Genomic DNA, 26,725 nt, shown 5'->3' on the forward strand with positions numbered 1-26,725 from the left:
AAGGCAACCAGAGCATTAGATATAAAGTTGCCACTTTTGGACCAGTCTCTCCGTGAAAAGCATTTAATTTAAGAGCTGGTTTGTCATGAGATGCAGGGACACTGTGGAGAGTAGGAGACTGTGGTGACTAAGGAATAGAACTTTTCTGCAGAAGAAAAAGCACAAACATTTGCTCGTCTGGATGAGGAACAGAAAGCTATTCTTTACAACCATAGTTAGAGCTAGTCTCATCTCACATATTTACATGTGGTTTTGAGGGGGGAATTTGGAGAGAGGCTCAGTATGGTGTAAGAATCCAAGCTATTAGGAATAGCTACAAAGATATATTTTGAGAAAGAACATGGTTTTAAGTTCGTGGCAAATATTATCCCAACTTTATATATAAGGTTAAGTCTGATCCCATTAATGAAATAGAACATTAAGTCTATCAGGCATTTCAGAGCAGGAACAGAACAAGGTGGACTTGAGATTCCTTGGAGGACATTTGAAGTCTCCATGGACTGTGACCCTTCCTTTGATGCCTTCTGCAGTTCCTTGGGCTTCGCTTTCCTTTCCGCCTCCAGGAAACCGCCTGCTTGGCCCCGTCTCCTTACCACTTTATGAAGCCCATGAGTTTATTTGTGAGCTAGATTTGTTAGTTTTGTGGCTCTGGGAGTTAGATTCAGGGCTGAGTGCTTATGAGTGCTGACTGAGAGGTGTGTGTATGTGTGTGTGTGTGTGTGTGTGTGTGTGTGTGTGTGTGTGTGTGTGTTTGTTTTTTTAACCACTGAGCCAAACTGTGCAGGAAATCATTTGAAAAACTAAGACCCTTTAAACTCCAAGCCGAGGAGGATTCATTGAGATTTAGTGAATTAATTAAAGTACGGGTATTTATTAACAGAAAGACAAGTTGTGTCCCATGATAGAGACATATGGTTTGAAGTACATAAAAGTGCTAATGTTCAAACACGTTCATACAATGTCATATAGGTTAACCTATCAGATTTTATGATGGGTAAAATTCTTATAATAACATTATAATTTTTTATAACAGCAACAAATTCTAAAACAATAACAAAAACATCTGCCTGCAGATGCTAGCACTGAGACACTATATAAAATGCGAACATTCTATATATTACTTACAACTGTACACTTTCATAAGACACTAATTATACATGTGAGAAGGTTAGACAGAGAAGAACACTATATTTGGCCCGTAAAATTTATGAAAAGGTTCCAACATATTTCATGAACTTTGCATTTTAAAAAGAATCATGTGACAAGACATGTTTACACATGACAAGGTCCTCAGTAAGAATCCTACTTAGAGGACTTGTTCTCTGGAAAACTTCTATTTTACATATAATTTAGATTTATATTATGATTCCTCTAATCTGGGGGTATATTTTTTTCAGCTGTTAGCATTTCTTTCAATATTTTCTAGAAGATTCTATAGCATATTCTATTCAAGATTCTAGAATAATTTATGGTATTTTTGTCTCAACTCTTTGTGTAGTTAGTATAAGGATAATCTTTCAGAGATATACATGTAATGGGACATATCTGTATCTATCTATCTATCTATCTATCTATCTATCTATCTATCTATCTATCCACTATCTATATCTATAGCTATATATATGTGGGGGGTGTTGTGTGTATGTGTATATGTGCACAAGTATAATTTTACATAAAAATAACTCCACTTAAAAGACTGAGAAATAGTTTATTCTGAAAACAATATGAGTGACTATGACCCTGCATACCAGATTTCAACTAGTCTGGAAGCCATGTTCTTCCATTGCAGGGATTGCGTGGACTTCTGAAACTACAGTACAAAGGAAATTAAAAGGCAATCCATTCAAACAATACAGTGGGGGCATTAGATACATGGGATACAGCAAGGTCAGGGAGTTTTTTCAATATGCCTCAGATAGTAGTTTAAAGAATTCTTAGCTATATGCATAGCTAGCAGCTAGCTTAGCTAGCAGTGTAACAACATGTTCCAAAAGGTTTACCCAATGGTCATGAGAAAATGAGCTCATATGCAAAGGCAAACATGAATAGCCATTTCCTGAAGCACGTAATCCTGCCAAGAAAAGTTTTGCTCTCCTTCTACATTCCCAACCTTCCCACAATTATGATATTTTACTTCGCTGATGTCAATTTGCACAATATTGACCATGGATGGGAGTCCCTCGGAGAACATGTGTGGTGTAACTTCTCTCTCTTTCCCTCTAGGTCTACCCAAAGCAGCTGTGATTAGCCAGTTGCAGGCGTTGAAGGGGTCTGTTGGGCTATGGGCTTTCGGCTGCACGGCTGACGACATTGTTTATATAACGCTCCCTCTGTACCACAGCTCAGGGGCTCTCCTTGGCATTGGCGGATGTGTTGAATTGGGTAAGTTTTTACCTTTTTTTTTTTTGATATGTCCTCACAATGTTTTAATCAGAGGTTATGTTCATCAGAACTTAAAATTATTCATAGAATTCCGAGGAACTGCATGTGTATCGCACAATTACAATGTCATATTTGTGGAAAGGGCGCATTTTCCTAACATAGTATATTCTTAAACTACAGAGATCAAAGTCCAGGACATTTGCCCTTGTGGTTTCAGTAATTTCTAGGCTCCTTTTTTCCTTGTGGCTGCTCATTCTCTAGGAGACTTGTTCCAGGGTTCCCAGACCCTGGTGGACCCAGGAGTCTCAAGGAGTAAATATGTCAGCTGCAGAACAGTTTAGAGCAAGCTTCGGGAGTCACGGGGATTACTTCAGCGGCATTCTGCTGAGCAAAACAAGTCAAAGCGCAGACAAGAGTCTAGGTATGAACAGTAGGAAAACAGGCTCTGCCTCTTCTAGGCAAGATGAAGGTTTGTATTACACAGATGAGTGAAGGGAAGGACTTCCAAGACCAGTTTCTTTTCTCCCCACAGTCTGTCCTAAACATCCGAGAAGTCTTGTGATAGAGTTTATGACTCAGTAGATTTAGGTGGTGATAATGGTGACACCTTTGTGACCATGTGAAAAAGCATTACATTGTTTACTTTAAAATTTGGATTATTTGGTATGTGCCTTATATCCCAACTAAAAATAGGACAGTGTCTTAGTAGGGGTTTTGTTGCTGTGAAGAGACACCATGACAACGCAACTCTTATAAGTAAGCATTTCACTGGGGCTAGCTTACAGTTTCAGAGGTTCAGTCCGTTAGTATCATGGCAGGACATGGCAGTGTGCAGGCAGACATGGTGATAGACGAGGAGCTGAGAGTTCTACATCTTAATCCACCGGCAGCAAAAGGAGACAGTGTGCCACACTGGGTGTAGCTTGAGCATAGGAGACCTCAAAGCCCGCCCCCGCAGTGACACACTTCCTCCAATAAGGCCACGCCTTCTAATAGTGCCCCTCCCTATGGGCCAAGCATAAGTCTATGGGGCCGTTCTATTCAAACCACCACAGACACCATGTTAAAGCATGTTATTAAAACTAGGTACTGTACCCATTGATGAACTTTTAGTTGGCAGGATTTTAGCACAGCTTATTAAATCTCTGCTTCAGGCTATGATGAAGCTACTTTTAGGTCTTTGCAACAAACTGCATGTCTTTGTGCGTGTTTTAGTTAATATCATTTATCTTTGAGAAATATGGATGACCCTCCCAGTGCCCACAGCAGTACACATGTACTTGCAATGCCTGTGGTAGTATACATGTACTTGCAATGTTATGGTCGTATACATGTACTTGCAATGCTTGTGGTAGTATACCTGTATGTTCAGTGCCTGTGGTAGTATACACGTAATTCCCACTGATTTTCAAGGCGCTTTCATTCCACATACTGCAGAAAGCACATTTGCAGTTGATATCACATGACTACCCTGAAAGGCTATTGGACCAGAAAGGTAATGTTTCAAAATGAATTTGCTACCAGTGACTGGGGACGAGTTTTGAGAGCCTCAGAAGGGAGTAAATCCATACCACTTGTGCTTCAGAGTGACTTAGTGCCTATTTTTACCTCCTCTCATAGGGGCCACATGCGTGTTGAAGAAGAAATTCTCTCTTAGTGCCTATTTTTACCTCCTCTCATAGGGGCCACATGCGTGTTGAAGAAGAAATTCTCTGCGAGCCAATTTTGGAATGATTGCCAGAAGTACAACGTGACTGTGTTTCAGTACATCGGAGAGCTTTGCCGTTATCTGTGCAAACAACCTCAGGTAAGAGAGACTGTTAGCAGAGATGCTGAGGATCTCAGACAGAACACACACACTGGGGGAGAGGTAATTTGGTTTCTTTGCTTTCATTCCACAGTCCTGCAGAACATAATTTATCAAAGACACAGAGATGCTTACAGTATGAAAGATAAAATAAATATAAAGTCCAAGAAAATAGGAGGGCCACCTAGGATAGGGTTAATAATACATTTTATTCTATAGCTACACAAGACAGATCCATAATCTAGTGCACTTCAAGTTTAGGCTAATTCAAGTTTTATTATGAAATTAGATGTATATTATATTTCCAGAAAAACAATTCCAAGTTTAAAGTAGATAATGGTTTAAGCTTTTTTGGGGGGGGGGGCTTTAAAGATGACACCAATTATAGTTTTCTACTTTTCTTTTGAATACATGATTACACTGGGTATATTCCTGTTAATTTTAATAATGTTAAAAGGAACCTTTATTTTACACTCATTCCCTGGCCCCCTTAAAGCAATCACTCTGGCATTCTTTTGATCAGTTGCGGCTGCATGAGGAACAGGTAAGTACAGAGATACAGCAGAGTTTGGTGTTTGTCTTTGTGGCTAATTGCTTTTTATGTTCTTGTCTTTGTTCTGGCCTCATGTATCTTTCCATATGCTATAAAAAATAACTTTCTTACTTTCTAAGCGCTCTTGACGGCTAAGAAGTGTTTTCTTCTTTAATCAAATTAACATCCATCAATGCCTTCCAGAAAAGCTGTGGTACATGCTACCCTTTGGGAGAAGGCACTGCTACACCTCCTGGCCCGAGTTCCCTCACACAGCGTGTCTGCCAAGGTGTGGATGGATGGTAGACTGGGGCAACTATTTTGGTTTCCCTGCATCTTCTACTGATTAGTTTTCTGATGAAACTAGGCTGGGAGCCCTAAATAAAACTTTATGAAATATGTGGGATTGCACAGAATGGATGAACACAGACAAGAATGTGACTGGGGACAGCCTGATCTACAGGATGCTTTTATTCATGAGCTTAGAGTTCACTATGGGAGGACTTCCTGTCTCCCTCACCTTCTTCATTTTTTTAGAAGCCATTTATATTTTTGCATCAGCAAATATGTATCTATTTAAAGAACATTTGGTTTCATTATCTTTCCTTATCATTATATATATGGGCATCAGATTTCAAAGCATGGCCTATGGGTTAGTGAATTTTTCCCCCATTCTGTACAGCTCACCACGCTGGGCTATAGGAACTATCATTTGGTTTTGCTTTCAGTGTGTCTTGCTTCTCCCTCTACATGTAGCAATGAGCATTCTTGGTCCCTTAAAACTTAAAGTCATGGCAAATTTTCTACATTTAAAGAGGAACTCCGAAGTGTCAGTTTTCATAGGCAGCTAAACAGGGTCTTCAGCCCAGTTGTGCTAGGGTTTCTCTGAGTTGAATGGAGTCTGTCTTCTGGGAGAACAAGAGTGTTTCTGGGAAGGAATTACTGGCCTGGTATTGCTGTTGTTGTTGTTTAAAGAAACCAGGGCTCAACATTGGTGTGACTCATTTGTGGATGTCATCACATCAGTCTGGTACTTTGTACTGAAAGCCAGATGTACATATCAACTAAGTACTAAGCCTATATCCATAGGATATCTGTGATAGAAGTTCTGATGGTGTCAGAAAATCTACTTAATTGTTAAGAGGGACTTTAAGTGGCTCAAGAGTAAGTATTTTCTGTGGTTTAAAAATGGCTTTACCTCTATCTATCTATCTATCTATCTATCTATCTATCTATCTATCATCTGTCTACTATCTATCATCTATATATCTACTGTCTACCCTTATATCTCATTATTTTTACATGTGTGTGAGACTTTATAAGAGTAAAGTTGTAAAGTATTCCGTATGCCATTTCAGACACTTAAGGGAAAACACCATGTCAGAGATTATGGTCGGGGAGCCTCCTGTTACTGAAACCACTGGGCTAGATTTAGTAAAACAAAGTATGGACTTTTGAGACCTTTCCAAGTGTGTCCACAAACAATACTAAATGAAAGGAGCATGAAAGTGTCAAAGAAAAGATATCATATACAAGATTATCAAAAGAATTTGCATCACTTTTTTTAGATGTATAATCCGTATTAAGAATCTTGCCTACACTTACCATGTGGAACTGACATTGATGAGTCTTTTGAGGAGTCCCATGTAGACTGACTAGAATGTTTTGGAAACATGTCCTGAGGAAATGCTGCTTTGTTTCCGTATCTGTGGATCTTGGAGGATGTTTGTTGTAGTCATAACATGCATCCTGAGTGTACAGTCCACATCCCTTCTTCTGGATGCTGGGAAGCACTTATTTTCACACCTTCTTTCAAATAAACCCCTTCAAGTGGCTGACCTGACCATCCTCACACAGTAGCCTGGATCCAATGAGAGGTCAACCCAGTGCCTCAAAGTCTCAGGCTTCACCCCTCAGTTTCAGAGTGACAATAAAATTAGTTACGGTCACTGTGAAAACTGTGCCCGTTAACAAGATGGAACTAAGTTTGTGTTAAAATCAAGAAGTTTTGTACTTTTAACTTTATTTATAATTTGGGAGAAATCTCATCAAGCTTTCCCTACAGAGACCCATAATAATAACTATTTGGCTTGGTGGCTCCAAGTGCCTGCCTCATAATTACGCAATTCTGCCTGTGCATCTCAAAGATGCCATATATGATCTCCAAATAAGCAGATATGACTGTACTTTATCAAAATGTTTGAAGCACAGAGGTGGGCTGATTGTGCTCTTTGAAAGCTGTAATTTGTCATAGCTTGATTTATACTTTATGATAACATTGTGCACTTATGCATAGCAAAACTTCTGTTCATGTGCAAATAAGATTTTTAAAGCTCTCCTTTTGGTTTTCCCCCCTCCTTTCATATTTGTACATATGTGTGAGAGCAATTGTGTGAAGTGTACGCCCCCAATAAGATTAACTTTTGGGCTTGCTATAGGGAAGCAGAGGCAGGCGGATTGATGTGAGTTCGAGGCCAGCCTGGTCTACAAAGGGAGTCCAGGACAGCCAAGGCTACTTAAGGAAGAATGGGTTTATTTTGGCTCACAGTTCCTTAAGTTTCTTTTATCAAGGTATTTTATCAGAGCAACAGGAACAATATTAAGATAAGGTAATAGTTCAGAACAATATTCAGAACACATCAACAAAGCAAGTTTGCATAGCTGCATTACATTCCACTTTATTAGTGTATGCACGGGGATTGGTAAAATAATATTGTATGGCGAGATTAAAGGCTTTGATTCCATTTGTATTCCTTCTTTATAAGTTTCTGTGGTGTCTGTAATTTTCTTTTCTTCTGCAACACTACATGTTAGTTAGGTCAGTTGATCTTCTGATGACAATCATCTGTTTCTCTCTTTCTTCCTTTTTCAATTTATTTTAACGGGTATTGGTAGCTTGCCTGCATGGATGGCTGTGCACCACTTATGTGCCCGGTGCCCATGGAGGCCAGAAGAGGGTGTCAGGTCTCTTGAACCTGGTAACAAACAGTTACGAGCTACCATGCGGGTGCCGGGAATCAACCCTGGGTCCTCTGCAAGGGCAGCTGATGTTCCTCGTTGCTGAATCGTCTCCCCAGGCAATGAGTCTTCTTTTTAAAAGGACACAAGTAGAATGAAGAAGACTTGAGCCTTAGGGGATCAAAACTGATATTTTGGACAAAGAGATTTCGGTGATCCTTTTGACTCATTTGGCTTTCCGTAGGAGCCATAGCACTGAGATGGTTCTCTCTCTCATTTAAAGGTTTATATAGCCACAGCCCACACACATTTACATCTGTGGGATGTGATTTACAGACTCCTTTTGTATTGACTTCAGTGCCATGCCAACACGTTTCACAACGACTCCTGACGAAACACATCCCAAACTTGAAAAGCACCCAAGAACTGCGCCATATAAACGGCTACTCTCTGCTCAAGCAAAATAAATCATAAGGCTTGCTGTTCTACTGTTTTATTTGGGAAAGAAATGGCAGTGCAAAGTCCTAGAATTAGTTCCATCCCAGACAACCAATATCTACAGGCTCCCGGGAGGGGGCACCAGGACGGTTGCTCTGGACTGCTGGCGTCGGTCTCCATTTTCTTTCTTTCACCATCTTCAGAAGTTACCTGAAACTCCTCTGCTAGATAAATCAGCCAAAGTGTGAGCCCATTTCAAAGAATCCTGTGATCTTTCCCCTTACCATATTTATTTCTACTGTTTTTAAAAAATCAAAGTTGTAGTTTTTCACGTTTAAAAGATGGAAAGAGGAGCTGGAGAAATGGCCGAGTGGCTTAAAAGTGGTACTGTGATTGCAGAGGACCAGAGTTCAGCGCCAGCGCACAGGTCAGGATGCTCAAGCCACTGTCACCCCAGCTCCAAGGGATCTGGCCTCTCTGGCCTCCACAGGCACCCATTCCTCACATGCACACACAGACACACACAGACACACACACACACTTAGTTTTGACAAGTTGAAAGAGGTCTCTGTGGTAAAATTGCTTGCAATGGAAACAAAAGGGCCTGAACTCTCTCCTAGAAAGCCCAGTGAGGCCCCACTTGCTAGCAAGCAAGAAAGGTTTAGCATTGGAAAGCTAGAGGTGTTGCAAGTATGATTTGGGGAGCAATGAGTCATTTCTGTACCCTATATGCAGAAACCTGTGTGACAAGACTAAATAGAGGCTCCTGTGACCTGAGGCAGTCCCCTGTCCAGAGCACAGAAAGAGGGCCATTGTATTACAATCTCCAGGAACTTGATTGCTGAGAACCCGAACCAGTGCATTCCTCCAGTGCCTCCAGATAAGAGGCCAGCAGTCAACACCCTTCATCGCAGCCACTGTCAGCTCACGGCATTCATGAGTCACGAGATAATCCATTTGTAAGGATTTAGACGGCTACATCTGAGCCATGTGAGGCTGTGCCAGAAAGCTAATGAGAGGTCATTATGTGAGTATAGAGGGCATCTTAAGGAAAAGTATTTTGCCTGTTGTTGGGTTTGGATCAGTCTATCTTTACATCTCAAGTTTCTCCTAGAAGAGAGGTGAGGCTTTCTTAGAAAGGGATGTAAGTTAATTTTCTTTGGGACCCAAAGGGTGTCTGTTGTTCTTTAGGCTGTTTGCTGCACTAGAAAAAGTAGCTTGACTTTTATTATTATTATTATTATTATTATTATTATTATTATTATTATCATCATCATCATCATCATCATCATCATCATCATCATTATTACTATTACTAATTATTACATAATATTATAACTTTGCATATCCATACTCATAGACATATAAACATATATGCATACACCATAATCCATTTGTATCAGATTCTATATACATAATATGTCATTTTACTAATAAATGTAATTTTCTATGTAATGTCCTTGAGTGGATAATGTTTATACATATTTAAACATGTACATATATAGATATGTATGTGTGTGAATATATTTATTAATATCATGAGAAAAAAAGCTTTTAAGTTTTATTTTTTAATAGTATATATACATTTTCTTCAAATTATTGGTTTTGCTGCATGCTATGCATTTTGGCTTTTTTTTTTTTTTTTTTTTTTTTTTTAGTTAAAAATGCTCCTAATTTTCATGTTTGTTTTTACTACTCCCTGAGTGTTTAAAATTGTGTTGTTATTTGTAAGCTTTCTAGATTTGTGTAATTGGTGTCAGGCAGTGCTTTGGATTTTATTAAGACTTGCTACATGGCTAAATATGTGATTGATGCATTTTGCTAATTGTTTATGGACTGGAATAGAATGTGTCTTGTTCGGTGGTGTCTCCTAATGTTGTGTACACATAAATTCGATCAAACTGACTCCTTTTCTTCATGCTTCTCTGTTGCTATGGTTCTGTTCCTACCTATTGAACCAGCACCAGAGAGAGGCTAATGATGGAGATGACCTGCTACTCCTCTCTATGTGCAATATATTTATGTTTATATGTTTTGACTATGCTACTTGATGAAAAGAAATGAAATGTGATTACTTTTCTGGTGAATTATTAAATGCTCCTCTTCATTTGCCAAAACATTTCCATGATTAAAGCCAGCCACTCAAGACAGTATTTGCTTGTGCTAGCTTCTTCTTGCGTTGGGGAGGCGGCACAGTATCCTTTCCCCATCTGACTGCTCTTAAGTTTTGTATCAGCGATATTGCAGTTTGTTATCCATTTGCTATGATTAAAAACAATCTGGAAAAAAAAAGCATCTTAAAAGGGAAAGTCTTTATTTTAGCTCACAGTTCAAGGTCAGCTCATCACAGCAGAGACATCAGGAATGGCTGTTCACATTGTACCCATATACAAAGAAAAGAGCAATGAGTGCCTGGGTGCTGCTTCTTAGGCTGCTTTTGGCTCACACAGTCCAGCATCTCTTGCCCCAGGAATGGTCACACCCAATATTAGTATGTACCTTCTACATCAGTCAACGATTCAGTGTTTCCTCACCAGCAGGCTAAGAGGCACGATCTTGTCACACTTTTGTTTGTAGTTTGAATTAAAAAAGAGATGGGATTTGTTTTATGTTCAAGAAACAGAGTGTCAATTAACATGAATGGGGCACATTTAAGTTGACTGTGTTATCATTGTAATCATAGTAAATTGATCATTTGCTCAGGACTACTTCTGGGTAATATGTAAAAGTAATATTAAATAAGCAATGCTAATGACAGAGAAATCAATGACCTTAATACTGACAATTTAATGTGATCGCTTGATAACAGTATGTTTTTCTAAGCACCACAAAAATGGTTTTAAATGAAACATTGTAGTCTTTAATTGCTCAAGAATCAATAGAAATGAATGAGAAGTAATTTTTGAGAACCTAAAAAGTGAACAGATAAGAAGATATGGCTAAGAATGGGTGAGTTGGATACATAAGCCTATAGGTGGGGACCCACCAAATGCTCCTCAATATCAAGAAATTGTGAGAAAGAATGAGGGAGCTCTAAAGTTTGCCTGGGAATCTTCTGTTGCTTGTTCCTCCCTGACTAAATGCTAGGGTAGTTACTCTCTGAACTCCAGCTATAAGGAACCCAGTTTGGGTGGAGAAGTTACTGAAACAGAAGAATTTAATGAAAGTGCATTTCAGATGAGGGCATCACCTCTCACTAATCCCAGTTCTGTGGCACTGTGACTATGAAAAAAGAGCAGGAACCTCTTGAGTTGTCAGTCAAGTTGAATCCAAGGATTTAAGTTCTACTGTTACTTTCTCTGTTGGGACTTGGGGGTTACCTGTTGGCTGTGAAATTATACAGGAAATAAATCATAGGCCTAGGAAAAGCACTTAAATATTTCATAATCCTTTAAAAGGTTTGCTTATCATGAAATACAATTCCTCTATTCCTAGTATATCTACCCCCCCCAAAAGCTTCTTTGCACCTTATAATCTGGAAAAAACGTTTTCCCCCCAGATGTGCAGACAAACCAGGTATACCCCTCTCCCCCTGCGTTAGCTGCAGGACATGATTGTCCAACAGAACTGTGCTTTCCTTGTTGTGTTTGCTTCTCTCTTCTGTTATCACCCATGCCCCATTTAGTTTTAGGAGAGTTATCATGTAAATAACAGTAATGCAAGATGGAGTGGGAAACTTAGAATTATTTACAAGTGTGATCTTTTCTTCTAACAGAGAGAAGGGGAAAAGGACCATCGGGTGCGCTTGGCAGTTGGAAATGGTATGAGCAGTGAAGTATGGAGACAATTTTTAGACAGATTTGGAAACATTAAGATGTGTGAGTTTTATGGAGCTACTGAAGGAAATATAGTTTTCATGAACCATATTGGGAAGATTGGAGCAGTCGGGAAAACAAACTTCTTTTACAACGTAAGTATAGCATGTTCTCCATAGAAAACAAAACAAAACAAAACTCTCTCTAAGGTCCACAGGCTCTTACCTAGAGCTAATACTTCTACACTGTGAAAAGTCTCACTGTGTTTTGGTAGCTGAGGACAGTTGCAAAGGTCATAGTGGCTGTGAATGAACTGTGATGCTGTGGGTTCTGCAAACTCCAGGCCTCTGCCAAGCACTCCTTCCGCAGCGGGAGGATGACTATGGTTATTATGTAGTTCAGTTGCCAGATGAATGTTTAATAGTAAAACATAAGTCCTGAGCAGGTCTCTTCATCCCTGTTGAGTATTTTTCCTCTACTACTCGTTATCTTTTACCATTTATGCCACATAAGTTATGAAAACTCCTAGTGCACAGCAAGGGCAGGACCAGGAGTGGGGGGTGGCTGCGATAGAGATTTTTTAAAAAATACAATAAAAAATAATGAAAACAGTAAAAAGAAAAAAAAAAAAAAAAGGTATGGTCTGGAGAGCTGGATCAATGGACAGGACACCTACTTACCGCTCTGTAGACCCCACCCTCACCCCAGCACCATGTCAGGCAGTAGCTCCCAGCTTCCTGTAACTCCAGCTCTGTGGGATCTGATGCCCTCTGCTGGCCTCCTTGGATACCTGCACATCCAGGACATTGGCTCAAAGATAATTTTAAAAATTCTCAAGAAAGGTAGAATTTTTGTTAAAAACAACCTCAAAAACTGTAAAGAGAATTTTGTTTAAAAAGCATCTCAAGGGGAAAATATACAAAATTGCAATTATGTAGGATCTTTGAATAATGCAATAAACAAGCTACTTAAGCTAAGTGATATAAGTGGATCCTGTATCTACTAAATGTATAATACCCACTCTTTTCACACACCTGGAGAACATTAACACACATTACTACAGTGATTAGGAAATTTAAAAAAAAACCTGCATTCATATGAAGACCTCTTTGTGAAGCTGAGTCATTGCACAGAGTGTGTTGGAGATGACTTGTCTTTACGGTGATGGCTTGACTTCCATATAGTTTCCTTCTGGAAGACTGCTGTCCTGTCAGTAATATAAAACATCGCAGTAGTCTCCATTTTTTGGGGGGGGGAAATAATTTATTTTCAGTTTGTTTTAGTTTACTTGTTCATAGCTTGAATTTTTTAAAGTTGTACATAACATAATACAAATTCTAGTCTGTCTTTTTATTATTTCAGCTACCTGCTCTCTGTTGCAAATAATAAGAAAACTTCAATGGTTACCCCATAATTAAGCAAAGGGACTATACGTTTGTCTCTTAAAACTTGAAAGCTTACTGCTTAGACAGGAATCAGCTTCCAACTAGAGAGCTTTTATGAGTGAAGAAGAAAGTCCACAGCAGTGGGGTTCCTGTAACCCCAACATGATTACAGCTGCAGTCCTTCTGTTTAAGTGCATAAGCTAAAGAGATGGCATCCCACAAAAGTGCCTTATGTAAACAAAATAGAAATCTGGAAATAATATGCAAAACAAACTCAAATTGAAATTATCGGCAGCCGTCAACTTTTCTATGATAATTTCACCTGGGGAAATAATTTGGAAAGGCTAAATATAAAAAAAAAAAATCTATGGAGGCAGAAGCCTTGAAACAAAGGAAACTATTGATATATACAAAAGGCAGCTGATAGAATACAAATCACTTCAAATTAGTAAGTGTTTCAAAATGGCCAAGAAAGGCTTTCAAAAGTTTTTCTATAGACTAATAAAAAGACAACAGTAGGAGTCTCTTTTTTTAAAAATGAGAGGAGGAGGTTTCAAGGAAAACATAGGTCGACAAAGGAATTAGAAACTAAACGTGCTGAGCTCAAAGGGGGAAAAAAATGAAAAAGAGTGAACCTATGATAGATGAAGAGCACATTTAAAAAAAGTTAAAAACAGAACAGACTCTAAGCATTGTCAGGGGGAAGAGGAGCAGGGTTACAGAGTTCTGCACGTAAGTAAAAAGATAGTTCTTAAATGTAGACAGCTCTGGCACGTGCTTAGTTGTTCTTTCAGGAAAGAACTGGTGGGGGTGGCAGCAGGGGATAATTCTTTTAATTATCCTAGAAGAGAAATGCTCATAAAGATTTGAATCTTTAATCAAAAAGCATATGATGTTCCAGGAAATGAGCAAAGTACAGAATAACAAACAGGAAAGTGTACACCAGTGGAATGAACGGGCAAAACGTAAAGAACCCGGTGATGCTAAGGGGAAAAAAGTATGGGATGTACAGAGCACAGTTTGGTTGGCGACGGGACATGGTGAAGGAATCCTCCAAAATGCAAACAGAATGATGGAGGCCAGACCAGGAAAAAAGAAAAAAGGAAAAACAAGTGTCTTCATGCTTCCACTAGAGATTTGCGTGATATTACGTTGCTCTCCTAGCAAAAAGCAACAGGGGTTTTCTAAAATAAAGGTTTTACAATTCAACAGAGAATAAAACACACATGCATTATAGGAATGCTGTACTTCTCTGAAAAAAAAATGTGTTGAATGAAAACATCTGATCAATCTGAAGATAAAACAGAACTTTGAAGAAATCACCTTCAATTTAAAAAATTTGATGGTCAGCATTAAATCCATTTAAATATGGATTAAATAGATCCACTTTGTGCCTCTAAGTAGAATGGAAACAAAATGTGAAAATATAAAACATGCGTATTACCAACATGTATGGGGCATAGTGGAGAGGAATTGTAGGTGGCATTTCTTCCATAGCAATAAATCCAAGGAAATAATACTAAGATAAGAAATGGGATTGTTGAAAAGCCTATTTCCTAATATTTTTGCAAGCTGTTCAATCATCTTAAATGTAAACATCTCTTTGTGGTGAGCAAAGTTCACCAAATGCAAAGTTACAGCACATACAACATAAGACCACCCATCTTTCTGACGTCACTTGCAATTTTAGGAACCTCCAAGACCACTCCTTAGGCTTGATGGTTGACAAGGACTCGTCTCACTGCAAGATGTTACAGTCAAGGTTACAGCTAAAGGACAGTCTAAATACAGCGAGGGGAGCAGCTCATGGGCAAATGCCAGGGCAGTGTCAAGGGCAAGGCTTTGTGTCTTCTCTAGAATCCGAGCAGCTCTGCAGCCCACAAGACTGACCTCTCTTTCCTCCTGTTCTTGGGATGGAGCTGGGTGTTCCAAAGCTCAGTCACATCATTCTTGGCAGGGCTTAGAGGCCCCATTTAAAAATTGCATTGCTATTATGTAGTAGTCCTAAGCATCTCAGACAAATGAGTGCATTCCCAAAATGAACAACATAGCAAGATCTTAGAGACAACCAATAAGAAAATGAGGGTGAAGGCCAGACATCATTTTAAAGGCAAAAGTCTCACACACAGGGACAGATAGCCCAGCTCCAGTGTCAACTCTGCCACTATTGGACTCCATAATTTGAGTGGGTTCCTTTTCTCTGGGATAAGGTTTCCTTATGTATTAATTGAGGAAATGACTTTGGGGTTCATCAACAATATAGATACTTATGTATCTGAATATAGAAAGGCATGTAGGAGCCATGGCTCAGTGGTTAAGAGCACTGGCTGCTCTAGAGGACCTGGCTTCAACGCCACCTGGTGACTTAACAAATACCTGTTAAATCCAGCCCCAAGGAATCTGATGCCACTTTTGGTCTCTGTGGGAACCGCATACACATAGTGCACACATGGCAAAACATTTTTTAAAAGCATGTAGGACCCTTTCGTATGACTGTGGAGAGAACAGTTCAGAGGAAAACACTACCAATACTGTTGTGAACAGAAGCTCACACAGGTGCTCTCTGGACAGAGAGACACATTCATATGACTTAATCTGGGATTTTAAAGTGTGGTAAGTTTTTATTTTAGATAATATAGCATAGCCATGCTACAATCTCATGGGAGCCTCTTAAAGACAGAAAGGAGAAGAGAGATGCTTTTACAGGGGAACATTTATGCTTCGATCCAGACTACTTTTCAAAGATATTATAATGTATTTAACTTTGCTTGGAGTTATAAAATTACTTCTGTCATCAAGTCACAAAAGTTGCCTTCTGACCTATACACATATACATACATAATACATGTACACACACCACACCACAACACACACACACACACACACACACACCATACAATGCACACATGTGCCCATACTTATACACCAACACAAACACACAGTAAATAACTAGATATAATTAAAAAACAACAACTTTCAGGTGTTGAACTGTGGTTCTGATTACATGCTGTTTTTACTGAAACTAAACACCAGCTACGCCAGGACTTTGATAATAATATTATGTTTATCTTATTGAATCTATTTATTTTTTAATTTACTTGTTCTTATTGTGCATTTTTAAAAATCCTTATTGTGCGTTTAAAAAAATCTTCGTCTCCTTTTCTACCTTCTCACTCACTGGCCCTTGCTATTTTCTCTTACTCCATTTTATCACCTCCAAGTTAAATCTGTTTTATAATTCTGTTTAATTAGGTTACATGTTTAGATGGCCAACAAAACCTCACTTTTCTTTGAGATAAAATGAGGGATTTGGACTGACCAATTTTGAGTTCACTGTCCAGTCAAACTTGATGGCATGAAGATGTCAGCATGACACTGTGATGTCACCACCACAGGGTGAGGCAGCTGAAGATGAGGGGGATGGACATCCAGTTTTCCTGGCTTCTGAAGTGAGGAGAACATTCTGTCAAATGCATCTTCTCGTGCCAGACTGACAGACAGACAGACTGCTACATGTTAGTTTAGAGGCATTTAACTGGAAAGGGCCAGAGGAAAGCCAAACAGTTGTCAAGTTACTCTCGGCTTTAGGCAGTTGGTCACATTTCTGGAGGCCTGGAGGAAAACAACAGCAACAAAAATCTTGAGAGTCAGAGCTCATATCTTAGATCGCGTTAACACTTGCCTTTGGAGAAGATGTTTTCAAAGACTGTGAAACAGGGCCTCCTTTTCATAGTTGGGAGAATGAGTCTATCAGCGCCTGGTACTTGCTGTAGCTAGCTTTCACTCCTTTGTGGGTGAAGCCCAGCAGTGCTAAGGTGAGACAACATAAAGGAAACAAAAACGAAAGCCCACCAGGGAGCCTTCAACTTCGGTTTTAAATTGAGCAGAGACTCCAGTAGCACTTCCTTTTGTTGCACTAATACCCAAATGCTCATTTTTTTGTGTTGTTGTTGTTCATCTTGCAGCTTGTTTTTGCTTTTGAGTTGATAAAGTACGACTTTCAGAAAGATGAACCAATGAGGAATGAACAAGGCTGGTGCTGCTGTGTGAGAAAAGGTAAGATGAAGTATAAAGATGTTGCCTTAGCAGAGAAGCTGAATCTCCGGAAAGGATGAAGGACTGTTCAGAATGGGATTTACCTTGAATCGTAACGCAGGCAGACTGGCTTAACTGTTGGATGTTGAGCCCTTTAAATGCCAAATTATAAAATGGTTACATGTCATCTCTTTGGCTTTTAGTTATCCGTGTATACACATGTGCTGTGTAATCATGGCAGAGGTCTGCGTAACACATCATCAATAATATTAAACCAATATTTCATCCTAGGTACAGTGAGCAGTCGGGCCACCTTTGACTTAAATTTGGGTTTTGACATTTAGGAAGCATGCAACTGTGGGCAGGTTGGCTGACTGAAACTCACTTCCTTCTTATGTAAATCAGTGATGACATTATCCTATGAGGCTCCTGTTGACTATTAAATGGTGTGTACAAATCTGTGTGGCTCCTTACCTTCTTCTCTTCTCCTTTTTATCCCTCTTAAGGTAGACTACTTAAAGCTTTGAGCTTTCAATATCATCATTGAAAATAGTGTAGAGATGTGCACTTAGAACCGTTTAGAGATATTACCTGTATCAGTGTGACCCAAATTCCAGGATGAGGCAATACCTCATACTGCCTCCCGCCATACCACACACAGCTTCCTAGAGCCTTGCTTCAATGTGATAATACAAGTTGTAAAGATGCTTTGCTGTTACTCTTATTATGCTTATTAATTGGAGAGGTTGCAAAAAACATTACTTATCAAAAAATAATCTACCAAGCCTCTGGATCAGTTCAAATTAGTGTCTTGGAAGCTGGAGAGATAGCATAGGTTGACTCATTGCTCTTGCAGAGGACCTGAGTTTAATTCCCAGCACTCATGTCAGACAGCTTACAACCACCTATAACTCAAGCTCCAGAAGAGGACATCTGCACTTAACTGCACCGGCGCGCGCGCGCGCGCACACACACACACACACACACACACACACACACACACACTTAAAATAATAAAATAAACATTTTCAAATCTTTCTTAATTCAACTCCACAGATACTCTCCAAGAGAAAAAGATGAACTTTGGAAGTCTGGAGAACTTGAGGTCTTTCTTAATATGTTTGTTTAAAACCATCACAAGATCTGAAACTGGAACTTGAATCTTGGGACTGTGGTTATGTAATTTCAGCGCTTCTAAAAATGCTGACTGACTCCACTTTAGAATCTGCATGATGAGCTATTGCATTTTGTTTTGAATCATGGCATTGTGACTTCATTATGTAAATTATACCTCATCAGGAAGGACGTGAATACACTGTGACCTATGTGAGCACTTACATTAATTTGTTAGGGGAAAAACTAATATTTATGTCCTGAGAAGTAGAAACAAACAGCATAAACTGTGAGGACAGTTTTTTTTAACTCTGCAATATTAAATGCAGCCTGACAGACTACCCAAATGGATGTGAGGCTTCGAAGGCATGTGGGCCTTTTCCTGAAGTGTATACTCCAACTTCTACGTGTGTATGACATTGGAACCATTACTCTGTAGGCCCCTACTTCTGCATCGGTGAAAGGAAGTTGTCCTCAAGACCTTTCTTAGAGGCTGATGATATGAATGGGGCTAGATGGGGGGTTAGATACCTAAGCAACAGTGATGTGACCATAAAGAAGATGCACAGGGTAACTGTGGTGATGATGCCCGATCCAGTGGGGCTAGTGAGGATGGAAATGATGAGAAAGAGACTCCATGGGGGCACTGTGGGAGCAGAACATGTGTCTCTATCCAGAGAGAGGTGAGGTGATGGCAATGACTCTACAGCTGCTGAGAAATAGCCCTTGCTAAGAACTCTATGGATGCTTCATCCCATCACTGCAGCTAATCCAGAGGGAGGCAAACTATGGCCTTAAAGGCTGCTGCCGTGACCACTGCTACCCTTTATCTTAAATGCAACCTTGCCTTGCAGATTGCCAATCATGCCCTTGCTTAAACAGGCTTGGCTAGAATAATAACTTCAGGGAGGAGTCTGAGTATGGGTGGCACTAATAAGTGTCATGAGTTGGGAGCTCTTTCTACTGCCCTCCCTTCCCCTGTCAGGTATTCCAGAATAACACCCCAGAGGAATAAACCATCCTACCACTGTGCTAGTTTGGTCACCCTACTTTGTGGACTCTTGGCTCCGAAGTTGTAAAGGCTTCATTTTGAGTTCTGCATCTGTTTCTTTTTCTGATTGTGACTGCTGACTTCACCCTGCTGAGCATTTAGTTCTTTTCTTAATAAAATTAGATTTGTAATACCAGTTTTGAACAATTCCTATCCAAAATAAGTAGAATTATAATTGAAGAACAGTGTGGTCCCTAAGGTGTACTGCTATTATCAACTTACTAAAATTATTATTTGCTCTCAGTATTACCTGAGTTAAAAATCTGTGCAATTTCAAGAGACACTACCCTTAACCTGTCAACCCAGAGTATAAAAGAAATTAGACTCACATTTCTTTTGCATACAATTCTTTTGTCATTGATTGTCACAAAGTTATCTGTGGAAGGTTGTGCTAGATGTAGACACCAAGAATAAATGCCATTAAGTAGAATGGAAACAAATACAAAGGCAAATAAGAATCTACAACAGCTGGGTTTCCTCTGATATAATGTAGGGGTGTGTGTGTGTGTGTGTGTGTGTGTGTGTGTGTGTGTGTGTGTGTGTGCGCATGTGTGTGTGTCTGGTCTGTAATGTTGATTGTTGGAGCAGATAGTTGCAAAAATGTCCCTTTGTCTTGCAGGAGAACCCGGTCTTCTCATTTCTCGTGTGAATACAAAGAATCCCTTCTTTGGCTATGCTGGCTCTTATAAGCACACGAAAAGCAAGCTACTTTTTGATGTTTTTAAGAAGGGAGATGTTTACTTCAATACAGGAGACCTAATGGTTCAAGATCATGAAAACTTCCTTTATTTTTGGGACCGCATTGGAGACACTTTCAGGTACAACTGATGATGGATGCCCAGCTGGCCCTGCTCCTGTGAATACCTCTCCTATGGACAGGGCTGAGCTCCTGCTTCTGTTATCTCAGGACACACAGCATCCTCTCATCCCCGCAATGAGTTCCCACACAGAGACTCACTCACCCTCTGTTTCTAGACAGAACTATATGTTGAGTGCTGATGTCAAATGTTGCCCTAAAAATTAAATCCTAAATTATTTGATTTTACCAATGATGCCAGGGTGAAAAGCTGCTAGCTCAGAGAAGCAGAGAAAGCACCCAGCTGACCTTCCTACTCAGCTCACATACCAAAGGGGGAGAAAAGCTAAAATACAAAAAGCACCTTCTATTTCCCCACAATGTCTTAAATACCCTTCTCTCAAAGTCCCTCCTTTCTATTTAGTCCCTGTCATCTGGTTTCTTGCTCCACTTCTTGACCTAGGGTTAGCTTTATTAAATCCTGTGTACAGAAAGCTCTTAGATTAAAGGTGCATGCTAGGGCTAAGCCACACCATAATTACCTGTTTACAATAAACAGGAAGTTCTTAGATTAAAGGTTTGTGTTAGGGCTGAACCACACCAAACAAGAAACAGGTTTTTAAATTCACAATCCCATGGTTCACAATGGGATCAAACTCTATAAGTTTTAAAAATAAGCCAGTCTATACCCAATCAGTAAATCTTCCTTTTGGGCTATAAAAGAAAAGCAACACATGAGGCTAGTGTTCGGGTTAAACAGAAATACTGAGTGAAGCTGGGAGTTATGATGAAATAGAAGAGCCAGTAGGATCAAATCTAAATTCAATCTTTTGGTTTTTTTCTTTCTTTATTGTCTCTTATTTCTCTATTCAGTGTGGGTGGTGGGGGCAGGGGTGGGAAACATGCCACATCATGCATGTGACTTTTGGGAGTTGGTTCTCTCCTCCCAGTGTCTGTTCCAGGAATTGAACTCTGATTCAGTGGCAAGTGCCTCCACTCTGCGAGCTGTCTCACCAGTCCTGAGATGATTCTTTATATTATGAAAAAATACTCAAACTGCCCCCGTTTTGTTTTGTTTTTTTTTTTTTTACATTTTATTTTCCAATTTCTCAAGCTTGTCTCAGCCTACCTAAAATGCTATTTTACTTTGTTACTCACTGCCTATAGAATAGCCAAGAACATAGGTAAGTATTTCAAGAGCATAGGGTAAGTATTTAGCAAGGGATTGGGAGAATAGACAAAAAGGGGATAAAAAAAAAAAAAAAAAGAAGTATATCACATTCTCATCTTATATGATTATTTTCATTAAAATAGCAGGAGTGAAGGAGTTAATGCCTAGAGAGTAAAGTGTGTTATGATATTAAGGTGATTATAGTATTTCTTTTCTTCCCTATCTCCAAGGATAAAATTTTAAACTTAATTTTTATTATTACACAAAGTAGTGATCTTATATTGATACAGTCCCCTTATCATCATTTATTTTTATGTCTCTTTAAAAAATATTTTACAGTGAACAATTTATACCAATAAAACTCTTAAGTTATTTTAACCAACCACAGCTGCTGATTTTACTGAACTCTGAACAAACGGCTTTTGTAGACAAGGCTTTTGCTTGGAAACTAGTTATTTTTGGCCATTAGGTGCTTCACAGAGCCAAATGCAAGTCACTAAAACTGAGAGTGGCAGCTGGCTCTTCAAATCTCACAGCCTGCCTGTTATTTAGGTGGAAAGGAGAAAACGTAGCGACCACAGAGGTGGCAGATGTGATTGGGCAGTTGGACTTCATACAGGAAGCAAACGTGTATGGTGTACCTGTGCCAGGTATGTGGCTAGTGACGATTTTGAGAATTGTCAGGAGTATGTGGGTATCTTCTTAAGGTTGTACTTACTTTCTAAATCAAACTTTAAATTTTGGCATGTTAAAATTAACATTTTAAAATATTTTCATCATGACTTGGCGAGCAATACCCTTAAATAAGCTAACCAACTTTATGAACACATTAAAATAAAAGTACAGATGAATTTTAATGTTTTTGTGTGGTTTTGGGCAGAAGCTAGAAAATCAGGCCAGAGACTCTCGGCTTGAAAATAGTTGAAGCCAATCTTTCCAACGGTCTCATTTTTTCTGTTATGGCGTGGCTTGCTGCATTCCACTGAGTAGGAACATGTAGTTTAAATGTTTAGTAATTTCACTTGTGCCTGAAGTGCATCTTCTTATGCGAATGACAATGTTTTCCACTAATGCTGTGGGTGGAGGGGCATCCAGGGATCGAAGGAGACAACAGATTTGGAAGCTGTCCCTGAGGACTGGAGAACTGCACCAGCCCTCTGAGGTCTGCAGATGGCACACTAGGCAGTGAGCAATGTGGCCTTAGTCAAAATATCCATTTCTACTTTCTTAACTTCAAATATTGTTTTTCATCAGTGATTAAAATCAATATATTTGCTGAGCTGCAGTTACCTCTAAGTAAGTTTTCTTAGTATTGTTGTTAGGATGCAAATCATAAATAATTTATTGTGTCTTCCCTCCAACCTGTTCCCCCCCCCACCCCCGTGGTACAGTCAAGGACAAAATGTGGTCATTCATACTGGTCAGTTGCTTCTAGTGATTAAATCATATGTCAGGGAGAGACACAGACTCAATTTATGTGACTGTCACATTATAACCTGTGCAATACACTGAATGTATCCATATGGCAATGAGTGTGTGGCAGGAATAATATAGAAAATTCACATAGATTTAATTTCCATCTTTCCCCCAGGTTATGAAGGAAAAGCGGGGATGACTTCTATCATTCTAAAGCCAAACAAGTCTTTAGACTTAGAAAAAGTGTACGACCAAGTTGTCACATTTCTGCCATCTTATGCCTGTCCACGATTTTTAAGAATACAGGTAAAATTGTACAGCCTCAAAATGTATTGTCAAATGTAGGAGCCAGAGCCAAGAGGTGGCCATAGCAAAAATCCTGTTGGCTCCTTCAGATAATGCATGCATTTCATTTATATTAGGTAATTTTAAGAATAAGCAGCAGAGAAATGTAGAGTTGGTGCCAGTTGAAGATGCGTGTGAAGGAAGCACGTGACGTGCTAGGGTTTGTCGTGGTCCTGCCTGTACAATAGATCTCTTCCTCTTCCCCTGGGACCTTAGAACAAAACGATGCTCTCGGTGAGGGTGGCAAGGCAAAACCTTCTGAAGACAGTTGGGCTATCTGCCTAAAGTTAGGGTTCACCAGGTCAACCTGAAAGTGCAGGCAAGTTGTATACAGAACCTGAAGCAATTTGTCTTTTCTCAGTTTCCCCCTACCCAACCCCTTTTTACAGTGTTGATATTTAGTCCTCTCCTTCTTCTATTGTGTGAAATCCTGAGGTCGTTTATTTTGGGCTCTTTTTTTGATCGCTAGTAAAGAGTGGATTGAAAATAACTTACTCAGCTCTGGGTAACTTTGCCTATTCATTTACTTAACCGCTCCGTTACTTAATATTGTTACTCAAACACCATTCCCCAAAGTTAGTAGTTTTCTATTTCAAAATCGTAACTCAGACCTTTTCAGATTATATTTGTTATATTACTATTAAATGACGGGTAGAACAAAAATGGCATCACATTCATTTTTAAAACATTTGTAAATCGATCCTCGTAGGCAAGCCACTTCCTGTCCAAGGTGCATATCATCCAAACTTATTTATGTTTCATTTGCATATTTCATATATATTGCTTCAGGTAATTCTCAAAAACATTCTCTGAAATTATAAGGGAAAATAAATATGAAAAAGAAGTAACTTTAATTAGCTGAACCTTTTACTGATGAAGTTGAGGGTTAGCATTGAAGTATTTTTATTTCAGTTCTAACTAGTTTTAGCCATTAACATGTACAGATGTCCTATATGTCTCTTACCCACATTAACACAGGCACATCTGACACAACCAAGATAGCACAATCCAACTTTGCTATCAATTCTCCCATAGTACTTGTGTGCTTACATGCCGTGTGCATGTGTTTCCTATACATCATCTTCTGTATAGTCTTTTTTCTTGAATTGTTAATATATTTATATATAATATTATATACACACATTTATATTCCTAAATATATAAATACAACTGACTCATTCATATAATGTTACTTGTATCCACTTTATTTCTGGGCTGCTCATTTGGTGTTGGTTGACCAATCAAGTGACTCTTCCTTGGGGAAGGCTATTTCATCCTGTTCGTAGCATTTCTTAGTTGCCTGTAGTTCTTAGTCTAGGGTTGGGACCTTATTAGAGATCTTCTTTCTGTGTTAGCATTTCTGTTGGTATCATCCCTATTTGGGTCTTGTTTAAGGAGTCATGGTTGTTGAGATGGCATAAGTGTAACTGCCCTGACATTTCTAGGAGATGGCAATCTCACAGCAGACCCTGCTTCTCTGGCTCTTACAGTCTTTCTGTCCCCTCTTCTGAAAATGCTCCCTGAGCCTTAGGTGCAGGAGTTGTGTTGTAGGTGACTCAGCTGAAGCTGGATGATCACTGCCTTTGCATTTTGATCAGTTGCAGTTTTCTGTAATGGTTTTCATCTCTTGCAAAAAGAATTTTCTTTGTTGAGGGGTAAGAGCTACACCAATCTGTGGGTATAAGTAAGTAGTTAGAATGCAGCTAGGAGTTGCATTGGTGGAATTAGGTAGCAGTTGAAGGTCCTTCTCCAAAATTCATGACTTCACTATGCCTGGGTGGTTGGATACATTTCTAGTACAAGGCATAGTTTTTCTCTTTCTGTGCAGTTCTTAAACCCAATTGGAGAGTAGAGGCCATACTTTCACAGTGGACTATTCTAGAAGACTGAGTGGGCATCATACACATTTAGGAAATATTTTAATATCATTAATTTTCCAAACATAAATTTAGCTATTACGATTGTGATTATTATTTACTTTGCTACAATTAACAGAAAACTCATTCTCAGATCTCAAAATGGCAAAAATAAAACTCTGTTCTTTTGTTCTACTCCAGAGACACAAATTTCCAAACCTCCTGAGAAAACTTGTATCATAAATTTTGTCTTTTATAACTTTAACTCTTATTAGAGTATCATATATTTATAATATTGTTTTTCTGTTGACATGATACAGGATATGTATTTCAAACATGCTTACTTTGTTGATTATATTAATAACTGTTATGTTTTTAATAAGCTAACATTTCAATGAAGTTTATAGATTAATAAAGATTTTACCTTGCTAATGTTAAATTAATACTAAATATGAAATAGTTAATTGGATATAAAATATGATAAGAAGATATGGCCTATGTTGTTAAACATTTTACTCATATGTAGCAGCTACTATGAACAGTAATAACTTGTTTCACTCAGATCTGTAATTATTTCCTAGGACAAAATGGAAACAACAGGGACATTCAAGCTCCAGAAGTTACAGTTGGTGGAAGAAGGATTTAATCCCCTGAAGATTTCTGACCCGCTTTACTTCATAGATAACTTGAAAAAATGTTATGTTCCATTGACCAAAGAAATTTATAATCAGATAATGTTAGAGAACCTTAAACTTTAAGACTGTATTTAGGGGATTTTGACGGCTTCCTGGGAAAGATGAAAGGGGATTCCTGAGCTCCTTGGCTGACAGTCAGGGAGGAGTTCCTTTCATAAATCAATCATAAACTAAAAAAATTTGAAGAACGCATTTGATATACTTAAGCTCTCAAGGCTCACACTCCTCAGCACAGTGAGCTATGAAGTATGAGACATTCACCCCATGGTCCTGAGGCTGACTTGAGGATGCTGCTAGCAGCTGCTGCCCAGAATCACCAGAAAGCAGCATGCTGCACAGCATGGACCACAGTTCAAAGTAGTGATTTCTGCCTGCATTTGGGAAGTAAAACCAAGTAGGCCATAGTATTGCCACCTGTCTGGGACTGTAAGAAATATTATGATTTACTCTGAAGTAGAGATGGGGAGGTAGCATTCAGCATATGTTACATTTCCCTCACAAGCAAAAGTTCACTGAATTTTATAAGGCTTAAATTTGTTTCAATTGATGTAAACGTTAGCTGATTTTTTTTTTTAATTTGAGAATTCAGTAAATAAATACTTGCCTTAATGTAGAAGATTTTAAATAATATGTAAGCAGTTAACAGATTAATCACTTAAAACACTTTCTAATATGTGAAGACTCTAGTTTTCAATGAATAGTAACATTTTTACTCAGTTTATTTTGTGTGTTCTAACTTGTATCCCAATAAAACAAACTTTATTAATATGTGATTTTGGTGCTTTTAATTTTTTTAAATTATTTTGTTTATGTGTGTGGGAGTTTTTCCTGCACGTATGTCTCTGTATCTTGTTTGTACCTACTGGCCATGGAGCCCACAGAAGAGGGCATCAAATTCCTCAGAACTGGAATTATATAGTTGTGAGATGCCATGAGGTTGCTCAGCATCGAATCCCAGGTCCTCTGAAAGAGCAGCCAGTGCTTTTATCC

At 38.9% G+C, this 26,725-nt stretch overlaps 1 protein-coding gene across 1 annotated transcript in view; it reads left to right on the forward strand.

The window, feature by feature from the left end:
• The window catches only part of Slc27a6 (solute carrier family 27 member 6), a 41,943-nt gene extending 15,684 nt beyond the window's left edge, over positions 1-26,259 (forward strand). The window contains exons 3-10 of the mRNA XM_051163274.1: positions 2,224-2,382; positions 4,065-4,189; positions 11,833-12,027; positions 17,223-17,313; positions 20,076-20,274; positions 21,976-22,073; positions 23,015-23,145; positions 25,622-26,259. Coding sequence (XP_051019231.1) covers positions 2,224-2,382; positions 4,065-4,189; positions 11,833-12,027; positions 17,223-17,313; positions 20,076-20,274; positions 21,976-22,073; positions 23,015-23,145; positions 25,622-25,798 — 1,175 coding nt within the window. The 3' untranslated portion in view covers positions 25,799-26,259. The remainder of the gene's footprint in view (positions 1-2,223; positions 2,383-4,064; positions 4,190-11,832; positions 12,028-17,222; positions 17,314-20,075; positions 20,275-21,975; positions 22,074-23,014; positions 23,146-25,621) is intronic.
• The last annotated feature ends 466 nt before the right edge of the window (positions 26,260-26,725 follow it).

This window comes from Acomys russatus, chromosome 20, assembly GCF_903995435.1.
Source record: "Acomys russatus chromosome 20, mAcoRus1.1, whole genome shotgun sequence".
In the NCBI taxonomy this organism is placed as follows: domain Eukaryota; kingdom Metazoa; phylum Chordata; class Mammalia; order Rodentia; family Muridae; genus Acomys; species Acomys russatus.